The 19,094-nt window shown below is 45.9% G+C and overlaps 1 protein-coding gene across 3 annotated transcripts; it reads left to right on the top strand.

The window, feature by feature from the left end:
• Positions 1 to 227: 227 nt before the first annotated feature.
• Positions 228 to 18,355, top strand: LOC106582006 (discoidin, CUB and LCCL domain-containing protein 2). 3 transcript variants are annotated; one of them, XM_014164636.3, is made up of 13 exons: positions 228 to 560; positions 2,011 to 2,235; positions 2,464 to 2,601; positions 7,177 to 7,301; positions 13,311 to 13,444; positions 13,531 to 13,571; positions 13,733 to 14,073; positions 14,722 to 14,869; positions 15,015 to 15,146; positions 15,244 to 15,337; positions 15,705 to 15,754; positions 15,859 to 15,993; positions 16,073 to 18,355. In XM_014164636.3, the coding sequence occupies exons 1-13, from the start codon at positions 455 to 457 to the stop codon at positions 16,489 to 16,491; spliced, it is 2,088 nt and encodes a 695-aa protein (XP_014020111.2). In that variant the 5' UTR covers positions 228 to 454; the 3' UTR covers positions 16,492 to 18,355. The 3 variants fall into 3 exon arrangements, with proteins under 3 accessions (XP_014020111.2, XP_014020112.2, XP_045560566.1); XM_014164637.3 differs by lacking the exons at positions 228 to 560; positions 2,011 to 2,235 and adding an exon at positions 6,746 to 6,851; XM_045704610.2 differs by lacking the exons at positions 228 to 560; positions 2,011 to 2,235; positions 2,464 to 2,601 and adding an exon at positions 2,617 to 6,851.
• The last annotated feature ends 739 nt before the right edge of the window (positions 18,356 to 19,094 follow it).

Genomic DNA, 19,094 nt, shown 5'->3' with positions numbered 1-19,094 from the left:
TTGGGTCTTAGGCCAGGGCATTGGGCAGGTACAGTATTTGGCAGTATGGGCAATAGGTTGTAGACCTATGACAATTTGTCCTCCAGTGGATGCTGATTATCTGGTTCACCCCTATCACGTTCAACGGGGAACAGTCGTTGCAGGATGCTTAATATTTCTTCATTTCTTCCGTCATACCACTTGGTGGACTTCGGATTCCTATTGAATCATGTTGCAGTGTGGGAGGAGCTGACGTGGAGGAAGTCGTCCTACAGCAGTTTGGATAATGTTCCTTCAGATTCAGTTGTGAAAACGAATCTGACCGCGTCGGACGTTTCCGAGCGCAGAAAGAAGAAGTAGAGGTTTTGACTGAGGACGGAGGTTTTGCGGAGCAGCGTTTTAAACTGCTATACAGACTAAACTCTGAGTTCACCGGTGTGAAAGCGAGCAGTATGCATTCGGACTGCAGGCTGCTATGGGCAGAGCGGTAATGGTGGGCAGAGGACCGACAGAGGCCGGGCTTTTCTTCCTGTCGACTCTCATCATCCTCCTCGCCGCCAGAAGCAGTCGAGCGCAGAAAGGTTTGTGCCACTTAATGTAACCATGTGTAATACAAGTGTACACTAGATACATATAGACAGTACCAGATTCGCGTTGACGCAGTGTTAGTATGAAGTGTGTCTGCTTTGTTGAATTCCGGACAGCCAGCGGCAGAGATTATGCTGCTGCGCCTCAGCAGGGTTGAAAAGAGACGCTCGCTAGATAAGCCTACCTTACATGGCTCGACTGCTTCGTTCTCTCCCAGATCCCAAATATGTAGCCAGAATCACACTGCAAAAGTTGCTCTCTTCTCCGAGTAGTTTGGTAGTCATTGGAATTGGTTATTTAAGTGTTTTAGACTAGATATAAAGGGCAGACAGTGCAAAAATAAACAGTCATTTGTGGGCAGGATTTCATCTTATAAAAGAGAATAATACACCGTTTGGTAACGTTTTAACGGAGGGGGGAGGGGTTGAAGTGGTAGAGAGGTAAACAGCCTCAACAAAGTCTCATGGTGGTACGGGTAGGCTAGGGACGAGTTAAATAACAGTCTATTTAACCCCACAAACTTGGTCCAGAAACGTATATCACTTCTCCAATTGTCACTTGGACGTTTTTTTGAGCTTTTGGAAACATTGGTGGCAGAGTACGGCATTTGGTTGGTGTAAACTAATCCGAAAGCTGCTTCTCTCTAGGTGTTTAGATCCACAAAAAACACGCCACTTCGATACAACTACGATTTTTTTAGCAGGTTATGAGAATTAACATAGCAGGTAGGATAATTAGGTCGAGGTTAGGAAAAAGGTTTAGGGTTAGCGAAAATATTATCCTAACCTGCAACGAAAACGCATGTATCGAAGTGGCGTGTTTGAAGGGAGTCCCGTGTAGTCAAGTTCATCTGAATAATATGTCAGTTACGTTACATGACACCAGCCCAGCCTTGGATCCACTCAGCCCATGGCAGAACTGTCCACTGTTATCTCTGGTCCGAAAACTAACCCTAGCCTATTCCATTATAGCTCTAGTCTTTACCTCTGTTTTCGCACATCTGTAAAGTGTAGCAATATGGGGTGGACTCCACCTAGCTTGACTTTAAATGGATTAAAGGATGGACATCAACTTGGTCTTGTTTTCGAATGAGGCCTCTGACTGGGCCTAGTACACTATAGGACAGGGTCAAAGGTCAAGCCATAAACCACGGTCATGATTGACTTAAATCAGCTGCACTGGATTTGTTCACTAGAACTCCGTTGGAATACAGAAAACTAAACAGTGATGGTAAAATCCTCACACTCATTCTCTCCCGCCCAAACTACTGGTGTGTCAGTCAGAACATGTCTACGTTTATCCCACTGATATTTCTAACTCTATATTTATCCATAATGTGTAGTTGTGTAACACAATCCTTATGTGCGTATACATCCACCCATTATGTGTGGGTAGGAACAGTACATGTATGTCTCCCCTAAGTCTCTCAGTGTGTGTCTACAGGTGATGGCTGTGGCCCCAGTGTGTTGGGCCCCAGCAGTGGGACCCTGTCCTCTCTGGGTTACCCCGGGACTTACCCCAACCACACGGTGTGTGAGTGGGAGATCAGTGTGCCGCAGGGCCGGAGGCTACACTTCCGCTTTGCTGACCTGGACATAGAGGACAACAACTGTCAGGTCAACTACCTCAGAATCTACGACGGTGTAGGACCCCAGAGGACCCAGATAGGTGAGAGAGGGATGGAGATGGAGGGGCTAGGGAATGGCTCCATTATCTCCTAGGGGAAAGGAGAGGGGTGTATGAAATATACATCATCCATCAATATAAATCACAGTATGTCAGTATGTGACAAACACATCAATAGAATAAATGTCTGTACCACTATCTGAATGTAGATAATGACCACTACATCAGAGTGGTTATTAAGTAACTTACCCCTCTCCTCCCGACCACCAGTGAAGTTCTGTGGTCTGGGTCTGAAGGTTCCTGAGCTCATCCAGTCCGCTGGGAACCGGGTCACCATCCAGTTCATGAGTGGAACTCACCGCAGTGGGCGGGGCTTCTCCCTGTCCTACTCCACCACAGAACACACAGGTACAAGGGGTCAGGGGTTGGGGGTCTGAACTGCATCCTAGCTGTGAGGGGATCATTCAAGCTGCTGCTGGTGTCCCAATCCTCAGATATGACAATGTCACCCATCATAGACCGCTGTGTTAACTCTTAGTTGAGATTACAATAGATTGTTTTACAGTAACATTGCGCCCCCATGGCCGAGGGAGTTGCCTAGGTAGCAGTGTGTGTTTGCATGATTGGGAGTTGCAGGGTCTCATGTGAGTCCTATTATATATGCTTCTCTGCTCCCTCTTTTTTTCCCATTCCGCCTCGTCTACTCTCTCTCCCTTTTGCTCCTTTTCCTTACTGGATAAATAACTATTTTAAATGTATGAGACTGACTGTGTTGTCTGTAAGTGGTATCTCATGTTGCTCTCTGTCAGTGTGTGGGAGATGTATGTAGTGAATACCGTTCCAGGGAGATGTGAGGAAACTGATCTGCTGGAACATGACAGACATTGAGCATCCCTGGAGAGTATTACAGCTGGCATTTATCTCCACATAACCGTGTGTTTTAATACTGGAGTTCTTCATCTAGACATACAGCTCTGCGTGTGTTCATCATGCATGTGTGGACGTGAGCTTGCATGTGTGGACGTGTTTTGTGTGTCTTTATGTGAATGTGTGTGTGTGTGTGTGTGTGTGTGAGAGAGAGAGAAATAGAGGGTATAAGAAAAGGTGAGATAGGATGTGAGAAGGAAGTTAAAGGAGCGTTTTGGTCGAGGGCAGATGGAAGGACAGGGATGTTTAGGCCAAGATTCAATCTGAAACAACTGTATATAGTGCGCTTGACATTTTAAAGGTAATTTCCAATTGAGGCGACGTCTGCATCGTTTACCTTGAATGCGATCTCCTGCGAATGGGGTAACGTTGCCTTTAAGGTGTTTACACACGGGCTGCAGGAAGCGGCAAAGGTCGCATAGACTTTAATGGGAGTAAGGCGGTGAGCGGCAAAATGCCAGCCGTTTTGCAAGCCGCGCGGTTCTTGGTGCTCGGTCCCGTGGACGGTGCTGATGGCTCAGAGCCAAAAGATTAAATTAGCTGAAGTCTTGAGCGGCTGCCGCGCATGGTTGACCAATGAGCGTAGTTCACCTTGTCAACCAATCAAACAATGTTTTAATGACAACATTGGAGTTGACAAGGGAAAGGGGGATACCTAGTCAGTTGTCCAACTGAATGTATTCAACTGAAATGTGTCTTCTGCATTTAACCAAACCCCTCTGAATCAGAGATGTGCGGGGGGATTAACTGCCTTGCTCGGGCAGAACGACAGATTTTTACCTTGTCAGCTTGGGGATTCGATCCAGCAACCTTCTGGTTACTGGCCCGATGCTCTAACCACTAGGCTACCTGCCGACAACAACTGGGGCCGCTGTTCTGGCGAGGTAGGTTGATTTTTCTCACGGTTAAATTGTCGTTTACTGCAGCCCGTCTCTTAAGCGCCTTTAAAATCTGCATTGTCTATAAGCGTGATCGGATCGAATCCTGGTCTTAATGGTGAGGTGTGCTGTTGCAGTGAGCGTGTCCGGAACACTGTGTACGTGTCCAGAACCCTTAGATGAAGCCCAACCTGTCCCTGTGTGGCTGGGCTTCGTCACACACCACTCCAAAGAGCTGTACATCTCTGCAGACTAGTGGCACAGACTGTGTGTGTGTGTGTGTGTGTGTGTGTGCGCTGAGAGCCATTAGCGCTGTGCACTGCAGATCCAGCTTGTGGTCACACTTCTGTTGTCAAGAGTCTGTCTACCTCGTCAGCCTCCCTGGAGTACTGTGGGGAGGCAAGAGATAGATGGGAAAGGAAGATAGATGGGAAAGGAAGATAAAGGGGGATGCAGGGGGTGGAGAGAGAGAATGGTTGCAGAAGGGATGGAGAGACAGAAGGGTTGCAGAAGGGAGAGTGACGAGAGGGAGGGAGATGCAACAAAGCTTTTATCCACATCCTCTGAAAGAAGGAAATCAAATTACTGAAGAGAGAGAAAGAGATGGGGTGAAAGAAGGATGGATATGTTATTACACATTCATATGTTAGAGAGCGTTATCATCCTCAATGACTGGATGGGATTTCTAACCTTGTGGGCATCCCCTCAGGGTTTTTCTTTAAAAAATGACCATGTCGCCCGTTACAGCACACTGTGTGTGTGTCGGTCCGTCTGTACATGTCTGTTCTGCTTGTGTCCATGTGCGTGTCTACCTAGACAGGGTGGAATACAGACACAGAGAGCTGAGTTAATGTGATCTGTCTGTGTGCGTGTCTACCTAGACAGGGTGGAATACAGACACAGAGAGCTGAGTTAATGTGACGTCTGTGTGCGTGTCTACCTAGACAGCGTCGAATACAGACACAGAGAGCTGAGTTAATGTGATGTTTGTCTTTGTACAGGGACGCAGACGCGTCACTTTATTTTCTCTTCTCAAAATAGCTTTTGTGAGAATTCTACAGAATACATTTTGCTTTCACAGGACGTGAAAATAACAGTTTCAGGGTACGATTAGCAAGACCCATATTCTACATTACGTTAGTGAGCTAGCTTGTTTACGACGGGCGCTGTAGCGTCACAATACCTGGTACTCTTGCCTATGCCACTTGTCCCATCTGGATAAGAGGAATACCTATGTAAGAATTCAGTTCATTGACTACATCTCAGCATTCAACACCATAGTACCCTCCAAGCTCATCATTAAGCTTGAGGCCCTGGGTCTCAACCCCGCCCTGTGCAATTGGGTCCTGGACTTTCTGACGGGTCTCCCCCAGGTGGTGAAGGTAGGAAACAACATCTCCACTTCGCTGATCCTCAACTCTGGGGCCCCACAAGGGTGCGTGCTCAGACCCTCCTGTACTCCCTGTTCACCCATGACTGCGGGGCCATGCATGCCTCAACTCAATCATCAAGTTTGCAGACGACACAGCAGTAGTGGGCTTAATTACCAACAACGACGAGACAGCCAACAGGGAGGAGGTGAGGGCACTCGGAGTGTGGTGTCAGGAAAACAACCTCTCACTCAACGTCAACAAAACAAAGGAGATGATCGTTGACTTCAGGAAACGGCAGAGGGAGCACCCCCTATCCAAATCGACGGGACAGCAGTGGAGAAGGTGGAAAGTTTTAGGTTCCTCGGCGTACACATCACGGACAAACTGAAATGGTCCACCCACACAGACAGTGTGGTGAAGAAGGCGCAACAGTGCCTCTTCAACCTCAGGAGGCTGATGAAATTTGGCTTGTCACCAAAAACCCTCACAAACATTTACAGATGCACAATTGAGAGCATCAATTGTATCACCGCCTGGTACGGCAACTGCACCGCCTTCAACCGCAAGGCTCTCCAGAGGGTGGTGCGGTCTGCACAACACATCACCGGGGGCAAACTACCTGCCCTCCAGCACACCTACAGCACCCGATGTCACAGTAAGGCCAAAAAGATAATCAAGGACAACAACCACCCGAGCCACTGCCTGTTCACCCCGCTCCATCCAGAAGTCGAGGTCAGTACAGGTGCGTCAAAGCGGGGACCGAGAGACTGAAAACAGCTTCTATCTCAAGGCCATCAGACTGTTAAACAGCCATCACTAACACAGAGAGGCTGCTGCCTACATGCAGTCTCAAATCATTGGCCACTTTAATAATTGTATCACTAGTCACTTTAAATAATCACACTTTAATAATGTTTACATATCTTACATTACTCATCTCATATGTATATACTGTATTTTATACCATCTATTGCACCTTGCCTATGCTGCTCGGCCATCGCTCATCCATATATTTATATGTACATATTCTTATTCCATCCCTTTACATTTGTGTGTTTAAGGTGGTTGTTGTGGAATTGATAGATATTACTGCACTGTCGGAACAAGAAGCGCAAGCATTTTGCTACATTCGCATTTTGATACACATGGTTAGCAGATGTTAATGCGAGTGTATGTGACATACAATTTGATTAGATTTACTCTTGTCCAGGATCTTGGAAAGCTACCAACTCAGGTCCAGGATTAGTTTCAGCCAGGGTTTGTTTGCGTTTCACACATGTTTTATAGGGAGGATCAGGGTGCCGAACACTCCGGGATCCAGATCATATGGGGATATAAGAAAACGCCCTTAATCTATATATGTCTTTGTCACAGAAAATGGATGATTTGCAGTATGGATCAGATGAGACGGAGGTCATTACCACTGAATATATTAAGAGGGACATTTTTGGTGTGCCACAGAATTTGTTATCCCATCAAGGTATGAGACTTTTCAAAAAAGGTTGGGAACCACTAAGATAGCCTAGCCTGTTGAATAATGTGCTTCAATGGTAGGATGCATATAATCAATCAATGTAATTCTAAGCTAAATATTAATAAAAAAAATCGATGTATTTTTCTGGCGCTCCTTTAATTCTGTTTGGCACCAATCTTTTTGGGGCAAACCGTGTGGTGTCACGATACTACTTGGTATCGTGATACTTGGCCTGCTATCACATTCTCTGAAAATAGGCACATTTTCTTGCACTTTACACAGATTTCTTTGCATGTTTTGGACCTTCACCAGTTTGCATCCCTGTTTGTAGATCTGATCACCTGTCTCGACAAAGGAATCCACTTCACTGAGGCAGAGTTCACCAGATACTGTCCTGCAGGATGTCTGACCTCTGTTGGGGAGATCTCTGGGACCGTACCCCACGGCTACAGAGACGTGAGTATATGCGCAGTACTCAGGGAATGGTTTGTGGATGTGCATGAGTGGTGCTGGGTAATGAGTGATGAGAAAGTCAACGAAACAGAGACAGACTGGGTGGGAACTGAGTGTGTGTGTGTGTGTGTGTGTGTGTGTATAAACGTGTGCATTTGTGTGGTATGTGTGTGTTAGTCATTGTGGAGGGCACACAGTTCCCAGGTGATTCACACTGCCCAATACCCCCCCTCCACCAACTCAGTCTGTCTCTGTCCTGCTCATCACTCAGCAGTACCCACCACTACTGCCACTACCCCACAGGAACTAACTGGCCACACACACAGTCATGACTCACTTCATGGCTATGTTCCCCTCTCTCGCTCATTCTATATCTCTTTTACTCTCTCTCTCCTCCAATCTCTCTTTTTCCTATCTCATTCACTCTCTCTTTGCCCTGCTGGACCTTGTCTGTCCCCCCCTCTCACAAAGTTCTTTGTAAACAGAGCCTCTCTCAGCGTATGCACATCCCAGGCTGATGACCTCACAATACCCCGGCTGTGTCTGAGGTCATGGGGGCCGAGTGAGTCTGCGGATGATGACCTCATGCCTGGGTGGGTCGGGGGGCCATGGGGGTGGGAGGGTTACATTTGGGGTTGTGGGTGTTATCGAAGAGGGGGGCCCAGTGGTGGCTCAAATCAAATCAAACTTTATTTGTCACATGCGCAGAATATAGGTTCAGACCTTACCGTGAAATGCTTACTTACAAGCCCTAACCAACAATGCAGTTCAAAAAAGAGTTAAGACATTTTTTACCAAATAAACAACAGTAAAAAAGTAACACAATAACGAGGCTATATACAGAGTCAATGTGCGGGGGTACAGGGTACAGGTTAGTCGAGGTAATATGTACATGTAGGTAGGGTTAAAGTGACCATGCATAGATAATAAACAGCGAGTGGCAGCAGTGTAAAAACAAATGGCGGGGTCAATGTAAATAGTCCGGGTGACCATTTGATTAATTATTAATTGTTCAGTCTTATGGCTTGGGGGCAGAAGCTGTTAAGGAGCCTTTTGGTCCTAGACTTGGTGCTCCGAGGCACAGTGGAGGGCAAGAGTGTTTGTGTGTATGTATGTGTGTCTCTGAGTCATAGGGGAGGAGACGGGGGGTTTGGGGGTGGTGAGCTAATTGTTTGGCCGAAGGAACAGCTTCTTCTAATCCAGTCCATCTGGAGGAGAGTGCTGAGCGGACTGGTGTGTACATGCGTGCAGGCGTACGTTTGTACCTGGTGGTGTAGTATGTGTGTGTGTGTGTGTTTCTGAGCTTGTGTAAGCGGTGTTGCAGATTGCATAGCAGAACAGGATTCCCGGTTCTCCATGTTCAGCCAAACAGAGCTGTACGGGGTTACAACCCGAGTCAGTCTGACTTTGGTTTTTATGGAGCGTTGCCGTCTGCTGCTCATTGGACCACACCTTAAGTCACAGGGGGGTCAGTGCACCCCACCCATCTCTGAACCTCTACTTTACTCTCACACTCTCAACTTTTTCAGTAGGAATTTGTTTCTCTCTCTTGCTCTACTGGATCTCCCGGTGTGTGCGTGTGCGTGCATTATGTGAGTGTGTGTGTGTGTGAAAGCGGTCAGTGCTCTGAGTTGCTGGGTGTGGTGGTTTGGAGCAGTGCAGTGTGTTTGTGTTAGTGGTTTGGTGGGGTGCTGCTTCAGATGTGGTGTGTTACTGAGATGTTGTAGAGCTGTGAGGGCAAGTGTTCAGTGCCTGTGGGTACCTCGACTATGTGGTTAAAGTCTGTGCGTGTGTGTGAATGTGTAGAACGTGTTTATGATTGCATTGTGTGTGTGTGTGTGTGTGTGTGTGTGTGTGTGTGTGTGTGTGTGTGTGTGTGTCACAACACGGTGCCTTTGGTGTTACCCGCTGTCCTGTCAGCTGTGAAACCCCATGTGGGGCCTTACCAGGAAAACCATCCCACTTCACTCACACAGCTGCCCACTGCTGGGAACTGTGGTCTCACTAAATGTGTGTTCAGCAGTGTGTGTACGTGTTTTGCCAATATATGAATGAATAGATCAATTTTATGACATCGGCAAATTACTAAGTTAGTTACTTGAAAGCTAAGGGAATGCTTTAAGAAGAGAGAGGGAAATGTTTAAACAATCCAACCTTTTCAGTGATCTTAATATGATATTAACTCACGGAAGGAATTAAGGAAGGATGTATATCAAAGTCAAATAAAACATTTTTATGAAGCCCTTTTTACATCAGCTGATGTCACAAAGTGCTGTACAGAAACCCAGCCTCAAACCCCAAACAGCAAGCAGTGCAGATGTAGAAGCACAGAGGCTAGGAAAAACTCCCTAGAAAGGAAGAAACCTAGAGAGGAACCAGACTCTGAGTGGTGGCCAGTCCTCTTCTGAATGTGCCGGGTGGAGATTATAAGAGTAAAGTAAGTAAGGCCAGATTGTTCTTCAAGATGTTCAAATGTTCATAGATGACCAACAGTGGTTGTGGAGGGTTCAACAGGTCAGTAACTCAGAAGTAAATGTCAGTTGGCTTTTCATAGCTGAGCATTCAGAGGACAAGACAGCAGGTGCGGTAGAGAAAGAGTGGAAACAGCAGGTCCTGGACAAGGTAGCACGTCCGGTGAACAGGTCAGGGTTCCATAGCCACAGGCAGAACAGTTGAAACTGGAGCAGCAGCTCGACCAGGTGGACTGGGGACAGCCAGGAGTCATCAGGCCAGGTAGTCCTGAGGCATGGTCCTAGGGCTCTGGTAATCCGGGAGGGGAGGGAGAGAAGTAGAGGACACATACTTAAATTCAGGACACCAGATATAACAGACTGACTCTAACCCCCCGGCACATTGACTATTGTAGCATAGATACTGGAGATTAAAACGGGTGGGTCGGCGGAGACTGTGGCCCCGTCCGACGATACCCCTGGACAGGGCCAACCAGGCAGGATATAACCCCACCCACTTTGCCAAAGCACAGCTTTCACACCACTAGAAGGATATCAACAGACCACCAACTTACTACCCTGAGGCAAAGCTGAGTATAGCCCACAAAGATCTCCTCCCACACAAACCCAAGGGGGTGCAAAACCGGACAGGAAGGTCACGTCAGTGACTCAACCCACTCAAGTGACGCACCCTTCCTATGGACGGCATGGAAGAGCACTAGTAAGCCAATGACTCAGCCCCTGTAATAGGGTTAGAGGCAGAGAATCCCAGTGGAGAGAGGGGAGCCGGCTAGGCAGAGACAGCAAGGGCGGTTCTTCTCCCCAGTGCCTTGCTGTTCAGCTTCGCACCCCTGGGCCAGACTACACTCAATCATAGGACCTACTGAAGAGATGAGTCTTCAGTAAAGACTTAAAGGTCGAGACCGAGTCTGCGTCTCTCACATAGATCAACAGACCATTCCATAAAAATGTAGCTCTATAGGAGAAATCCCTGCCTCCAGCTGTTTGCTTAAAAATTCTAGGGACAGTATGGAGGCCTGCATTTTGTCACTGTAGCGTACATGTAGGTATGTACGGCAGGACCAAATCGGAGACATGGGTAGGAGCAAGCCCATGTAATGCTTTGTTGGTTAGCAGTAAAACCTTGAAAGCTGCATAAATTTTAGCCAAAAAGTTTCTGATTTTTGCTTTACGAAGATGGGAAAAAAAGCGGCCTTTTTGGATGCCGATTATGGACGATTACATTGCAATTTCCGAGGAAACTGCGTGGCACGCTGACCACCTGTTACGCGAGTGCAGCGTCAAAAGGACCTTGAGGCTGCAAGGAGCCAAGGTAAGTTGCTAGCTAGCATTAAGCTTAACTTATAAAAAACAATCAATCTTCACATAATCACTAGTTAACTACACATGGTTGATGATATTACTAGGTTAACTACCATGTCCTGCGTTGCATATAATCAATGCGGTGCCTGTTAATTTATCATCGAATCACAGTCTACTTCAACTTCAAAATTATGTGGATGTATTGAAGCAACATCTTCAAGACATCAGTCAGGAAGTTAAAGCTTAGTTGCAAATGGGTCTTCCAAATGAACAATGACCCCAAGCATACTTCCAATATTGTGGCAAAATGGCTTAAGAACAACGAAGTCATGGTATTGGAGTGGCCATCACAAAGCCCTGACCTCAATCCTATAGAAAATTTGTGGGCAAAACTGAAAAAGCGTGTGCGAGCAAGGAGGCCTACAAACCTGCCTCAGTTACAACAGCTCTGTCAGGAGGAATGGGCCAAAATTCACGGGTGATGATTTAACAAAAGCGCATTCGTGAAAAAAGCACAATCGTTGCACAAATGTACCTAACCATAAACATCAATGCCTTTCTTAAAATCAGTACACAGAAGTATATATTTTTAAACCTGCATATTTAGTTAAAATAAATTAATGTTAGCAGGCAATATTAACTAGGGAAATTGTATCACTTGCGTTCAGTGCAAGCAGAGTCAGGGTATATGCAACAGGTTGGGCCGCCTGGCTCGTTGCGAACTATGAACTAATTTGCCAGAATTTTACGGAATTATGACATAACATTGAAGGTTGTGCAATGTAACAGCAATATTTAGACTTAGGGTTGCCACCCGTTTGATAAGATACGGAACGGTTACGTATTTCACTGATAAACATTTTGTTTTCGAAATTATAGTTTCCGGATTTGACCATGTTAATGACCTAAGGCTCGTATTTCTGTGTTTATTATGTTATAATTAAGTCTATGATTTGATAGAGCAGTCTGACTGAACGGTGGTAGGCAGCAGCAGGCTCGTAAGCATTCATAACCCTATCAACTCCCGAGGTTAGGCTGGCAATCCTAAAGTGCCTATAAGAACATCCAATAGTGAAAGGTATATGAAATACAAATGGTATAGAGAGAAATAGTCGACGCGTCATTATTCCTATAATAACTACAACCTAAAACTTCTTAACTGGGAATATTGAACCACCAGCTTTCATATGTTCTCATGTTCTGAGCAAGGAACTTAAACGGTAGCTTTTTTACATGGCACGTATTGCACTTTTACTTTCTTCTCCAACACTGTTTTTGCATTATTTAAACCAAATTGAACATGTTTCATGATTTATTTGAGACTAAATAGATTTTATTTATGTATTATATTAACAATAAAAGTGTTCATTGTTCATTCAGTATTGTCATTATTACAAATCGACCGATTTTAATCGGTATTGTTTTTTTTGGTCCTCCAATAATCGGTATCGGCGTTGAAAAATCATAATCGGTCGACCTCTAGTGTAGACCAATTAGGGTTTCCAATCTCTCCAAAAGAATGTGGTGATCGGTGGTGTCAGAAGCAGCACTAAGGTCTAAGCGCATGAGGACAGATGCAGAGCCTTTGTCTGATGCTATTAAAAGGTCATTTACCACCTTCACTTCATAGATAGATAGCTATTAAAACAGGCCTTGGATCAGTTTAAAAAAAAATGTTTCATGCCACTCAGGGTTCCCCTGCCAGGAAGTGACATCATCGTGCCGACTCATCTCCTGTTATCTGTGAAGCTGATGTCTGGGAACTGAGAGCTGTTCTTTGTCATCCATCTCACTGTAAAACCTTATACAAGCCATTACTGTCACTCACTGGGATATATGGCCTCTCAGTTGACACTGGAACAATCCTTACCACCGACTGACCGCTCCCTCTCTCTCTCCTCTCCCGTTGTCATGCTCTTCTCTCCCTCTGTCTCCATCTCTCTCTCTCCTCTCCCGTTGTCATGCTCTTCTCTCCCCCTCTCATCCCTCTCTCTCCTCTCCCGTTGTCATGCTCTTCTCTCCCTCTCTCTCCATCTCTCTCTCTCCTCTCCCGTTGTCATGCTCTTCTCTCCCTCTCTCATCATCCCTCTCTCTCCCTCCAGTGTTCGAACCCTTTTCTTACAGCAGCGAGGATTCAATTGACATAGAAGTCATTTGATGATGTTCATACATAAAAATTCACATTTCTAAACACTTGGATAGATCATAATGAATATCTCATTCTCCTTCCCTCCTCTAGTCATCTCCAGTGTGTCTAGCAGCCATCCATGCAGGTGTGGTGTCTAACTCTGTGGGCGGTCAGATCAGTGTGGTCAGCAGTAAGGGCATCCCTCACTACGATGGCTCGCTGGCTAACAACGTCTCCTCCACTGTGTAAGTACTCCTGTCTGTCTGGGAGAATACATCTGCTTTCTCTTCCCTTTCCATCTCTCTCCATCATTATGTCTATCTCTCTCCAGTGGTCCCTTGTCCAACAGCCTCTTCACTTTCAAGACCAGTGGTGAGTTAAGCTACAATACAGAAACAGATGATGCCACCACAGCCACACATGCTTCTGTAACCTTTTCAACTACACCACAATCACTACAACAATCGCCAAGACAGTCATGTGTCCTCCCACTTAAAATACACTCAGTTTCTCTCTCTCGCTCTCTTTCTCAGGTTGCTATGGGACACTGGGTCTAGAGTCGGGCGTTGTTAGGGACTCCCAGCTTTCTGCTTCCTCTGTGTGGGAATGGAGTGACGTGATTGGCCAGCCCAGCGAGTGGGGCCCATCTGGGGCCCGCCTTAAAAGGGTGGGGCTTCCCTGGGCGTCGGCTCACAGCGACCAGCAGCAGTGGCTACAGGTGGACCTGAAGAAGGAGAAGAGGATTACAGGCATCACCACTACAGGCTCCTCCCTCCCGGAGTATCAGTTCTACGTGTCAGCCTATCGGGTCCTCTATAGCAATGACGGACAGAACTGGAGCGTCTATCGGGAGGCAGATGCAACCCAGAACAAGGTGAACTAAACACTGCTCTCATCAATAACATTCAAGGGAAACTCCACTCAAAAACAATCTTTGTGGCATTTTGCATCATGATGATGTGGCAGGTGACACTTTGCTTCTTGAAAGTCCAATATCTTGAAAACTTGACTACTGACATGCAAAACATTTTGGGAATCTATCAACAGTGGACTAATGAAAGAAATACCAAAATATAGTTTTGAGTGAATTTTCCCTTTAAGGAGAGAGGAAGCCACTTTAGACAAGAGTAGGGGAGCAGGGGGGTTTGTGAGTTGTTTGTTTCTATGGCAACAGTGATTGATTGCGGTTGTTTACAGCAGGAAACATGAGAGCTGGCTGTGGTTGTTAAGTCCTGTGGTCACTCAGGACAGCATCTCATTAAAGATGGATGGAGATTGATTGAGTGGCTGTGTTAGGATCTGTAATCAGGGCTTTTTATCCTATAGATGATCTCACTAAGGTTAAAAATCTATTTTACAACAGAAACCTGCCCCAAGAATGTAGCAATCAAACATTTGTTACAAACCATATATAATATTAACAGTACAGTAGGCAAAGGCAAGATGACATGAAATATAATTTGGAAACATACTGTAGCTTCAATATCCACGTGTAGTGAAGACTGTTTCTCTTTCCTGACAGAGTTTTCAAGGAAACACCAACTATCTCCAGGAAGTGCGCAATAACTTCATCCCACCAATTGAGGCGCGATATGTGAGGATGAGCCCCACCCAATGGCACCAGCGAATTGCCCTTAAGTTTGAGCTGTTCGGATGCCAGTTCCATCAAGGTAACCAAACCAGCCAATCAGATGCAAGTCAGGTGTTTAGATTTGTTTTAGCCCATTAGTAAATTAGATTTTCTCGTGGGCAGTCAAAGGTTTTCTATTGGCATAGAGTGGTGATAACTGTTCTGCCACTTCTCCCATTGGACAGCTAGGCCACGGATAAACCACCCCCCTCGTCCTCCCACTCCCCCGGTGGCCACAGACCCCCCCTCACTGAACGGCTTCACCACCCACACCCCTGATATCAGAAACACCACCATGCCCCCACGCACCAGCAACGGTGAGGGAGGGAGGGAACAGATAGAGGGAAAATAGTTCCAGTATCTAGTTGTGTTGATGATCGTGATTGGTTCACACTGGTTGTGTTGTGGTCATAGACGTGGCATTGGCAGCAGTGTTGGTGCCAGTGTTGGTCATGGTTCTGACCGCCCTCATCTTGACCATGGTCTGTGCCTGGCACTGGAGAAACAGGTGACGACAACTAAATACCCATGCACTCAGTAGCTCCCAACAAAGTACATTTACATTTTAGTAATTTAGCAGACACACTTATCTAGAGCGACGTACAGTTAGTGCATTCATCTTAAGATAGCTTGGTGAGACAACTACATATCACAGCTGTAGGAAGTACATTTTTCCAGAGTAAAGAACTTATCAGCAAAGTCAGTGCTTGTAGGAAAGTGCACCATTTTGGGGGGGGGGGGGTGACTTCTTATTTAAGATAGTGTTTGAAGACGTTTTGACGTTTTCAGAAGATGGGCAGGGACTCTGCTCTCCTAGCGTCAGGGGGAAGAGTATCACACTCTTTGATTTTCTCCTCTGTTCTCACTCTCCTCAGGATGAAGAGTTCAGAGGGGGCTTATGATTTACCTCACTGGGACCGTACAGGTAAACACAACACTGTGTGTGTGTGTGTGTGTGTGTGTGTGTGTGTGTGTGGGGGGGGGGGGAGGTGTGGTGTGTGTGGGGAATGTGTGTGTGTCTCTGTCCAGACTGGTGGAAGAGTATGAAGCAGTTCCTGCCGTCTAAGATAGCGGAGGGGGAGGAGTCAGTCCGCTACAGCAGCAGTGAAGTGGGCCGGCTCAGAGGAAGAGGGAACGCCCCCAGACTACAGGCCAAACCTGCAGGTACACACACACACACACACACACACCCTCTCTTTGAGTGTTTGTATGTGTAACACACCCTCTTCATCTCCTCCATTAGAATATGCCCAGCCCCTGGTGAGCGGTGTGGTGACATCACTAGGTCAGAGGTCAACCTTCAAGCCAGAGGAAGGTTCTGACCACTGCTACACTGACCCTGACCTCTACGGCGCTCCGATGGCGACAGACATCTACCACGCCTACTCTGAACCTCTGCCCGCCTCCGGCGCCGAGTACGCCACGCCCATCGTGATTGACATTGCAAGCCACCTATCAGGGATCTCCTCATTGAGCCAGCCACCCACAGTCTCCAGCTTCATGGGCCGTAGCGCCGCCTCCCTACTCGCACGGACAGACAGTGGGCAATCGGGTAGGTCAATGTACGACACGCCCAAGAGTACAGGACAGGCCACGCCCACTGAGGATCTAGCCTATCAGGTGCCTCAGAGCAGCTCTCAGAAGCCAGCGGGGCAGAGCTGAAGGGGTGGAGTGAGAACTGTGATTGACAGGGCTGTAACCATAAACCACATCCCCCATGGACAGAGAGAGGGGGATGTAACCCTGGGTCTGAGTCTGTAAAGAACACACTACCTTCAAGTTAGTTCACTTGGTATGTGAGTGTGTCAACACAGGAGTCTGTATGTGCAGTATGTGTGTGTTTACATATACATGTGTTGTCGGAGAGTGCTAGCATAGTGCCATACCAGTCTTATCACTGAAACCACAAAGATGAATGTCTACATGAAAGAGGAGAGATGGAGAGCTCACTACTGTTTCAGCCAGGCTTAGTCCACTCTGTCAGTGTCTTCATTTTATGTTTAGTCAAACTGTGAGTTTATATTTAATTCCTTTCATGTGTCAATTTAAAAGTTAAGTCATTCTCCGAAGATAGGTTCTCTGAAATGGTCGCCTTCGATAGAAAGGCAATGTTTCTACCACTAATGTGTTCTAATAGTGTTCTCTGCATAAAGGCCAAAGGTCACCTATGTCATTTTTTACTACGGTACGCTTTGATTGGATGCTTTTAGATCTGTTAGTTCTCAATCAGATCTCTTAACTTTTGAATTTAACCAATCACCTTTGTACATAAATCTAGAGTGAAATCCACACCAAAAACCTGTGCTCAAGTTACTCAAAATGATTTTATTTTATTTATTTTTCTTTCATAATTCCTGCTGAAAAGGACATACTCTCACTTGAATGTTCCCACCATTATGGACAGCGGTGATGAATCCGCTTCCACGCGGAAGGCATCAAATAATGATGGTTGCACTGTTTTCATGGTTACACTGTTGTCATGGACACCTTGCCTCACGTGACACTGGTTGGTGACAGGTCAAAAAAAAGAACCCATACACAACGTTTAGGTGCCATTTGTGTTCGCCTGATTGGATTCACACACTGCCAGATTAGGACCAGTGACTTGAGGCAGAATCCCCAATCATGGTAAGACAGGAGCTGCCCAACTGAAGGGCTGATGTCTCTACAGTATGTCAGTGAGACTAAACGTTTCCTTGTGTTTTATTATTATGCATCATATAGCCATGCATGCAAATATGGCCACTGTCTGTAAGTTCACACAGAATCCAGAGTGTGTAGGATGTCTGTGTGTGCTAGTTAGAGGAAGCTAGAGTCCACTCCAGCCAGACTCTGTCCTGGGGCCCACCCTGGGTGCAAGTTATTATTTATTCCCCCCTTTTTTTCTCTTCTCCCTAGCACCACACAGCGGCTTCAAATAATCAAATCTTGGTGAGTTTGAGACCAAGTTTGGGGAAACCCTGGTCTAGGTTACCTCGTCAGCCTTAAAGAGCTGTGTGTAGGTCATGGATCCTGTCAAAGATGGTCCGGAGAGGAAACATCACTAGTGACCGGTCAGCATACTGAAGTCAATATGTACAGAAACACTTCAAATTCCAATATACAGTATGCGTGTGAATGTGCATCTGTGTCCGAATTACTCTCCTGTGTGTATTTCTTGGCCATTGATCGTCTGTGTCTGAGCGAGTAGCTGTGTCTGAACCTTTGTATTGGTGTGTGTGTGTCTGTCTATCTTTGTATGGCTGTCCTAAAGAGAGCATCTGTGTGAAGCTAGCTATGTCTGTATGTCTGTCCCTATGAGTGTACTGTGTATCTGTGTTTGATTAGTCACGTCTATAGTAATGGATGTGAGGAGATAATTTGTCAGCTCACTCCCTGTCCTGAACACCAAATCTGATCCTGGACCAGTTTAACTTGTGTGTTGTTAAAGGTTAGGACATCAGTAGGGAAGGCTGGCCCTAGGTCAGTGTGCGTGTTTCTGTGAGTTCACAGATTGTACAAAGAGAAATAAAGACTTTGAAAATAAGTAATGTTTTTTTTACAAAAGCGTTAATGCATAACACATTCATTTGGTCGACGGTAAAAAATGTAATCTTTAATATTTCACATTACTTCATATCAATATCTTGAAGATAATTTCTTAATAGATATTCAATCACTGGTATATATTATACAGTGTATTCAGACCCCTTGACTTTTTCCAGAATTTGTTACATTACAGGCTTATTCTAAAATGTATTTGGTTTTTTCACTCAATCTACGCACAATACCCCATATTGACAAAGCAAAAGCAGTTTTATTTTTTTTTACATTTGTGCAAAAAATGGAAATATTACATTTACATAAGTATTCAATATTTACTACTTTGTTGAAGCACCTTTGGCAGCGATTACAACCTTGAGTTCTTGGGTATGATTGTTGTCCTTCTGGAAGGTTCTCCAATGTCTACTGAGGAACTCCAGAGTGGCGCAGCGGTCTAAGGCACTGCATCACTACAGTCCCTGGTTCAAATCCAGGCTGTATCACATCTGGCCTTGATTGGGAATCCCATAGGGCGGCCCGGATTTGGCTGGAGTAGGCCGTCATTGTAAGTAAGAATTTGTTTTTAACTGACTTGCCTAGTTAAATAAACTCTGGAGCTCTGTCAGAGTGACCATTGGGTTCTTGGTTACCTCCCTGACCAAGGCCCTTCTCCCCCGATTGTTCAGTTTGGCTGGGCGACCAGCTTTAGGAGGAGTCTTGGTTTAAAACTTCTTCCATTTAAG

The sequence above is a fragment of the Salmo salar genome, chromosome 21 (genome assembly GCF_965601325.2).
Source record: "Salmo salar chromosome 21, fSalSal1, whole genome shotgun sequence".
In the NCBI taxonomy this organism is placed as follows: domain Eukaryota; kingdom Metazoa; phylum Chordata; class Actinopteri; order Salmoniformes; family Salmonidae; genus Salmo; species Salmo salar.
The sequence above is the reverse complement of the archived record's forward strand: the minus strand, read 5'-3'. Positions and strand labels throughout refer to the sequence as shown.

What these genes read in the sequence shown, in the direction of transcription:
- LOC106582006 (XM_014164636.3), top strand. Translation starts at nt 455, where the DNA reads ATGGGCAGAGCGGTAATGGTGGGCAGAGGACCGACAGAGGCCGGGCTT. An exon ending in AAGCAGTCGAGCGCAGAAAG is followed by an intron (nt 561 to 2,010) that starts GTTTGTGCCACT and finishes GTGTGTCTACAG; the next exon opens with GTGATGGCTGTGGCCCCAGT. An exon ending in CGGATGCCAGTTCCATCAAG is followed by an intron (nt 14,870 to 15,014) that starts GTAACCAAACCA and finishes CCCATTGGACAG; the next exon opens with CTAGGCCACGGATAAACCAC.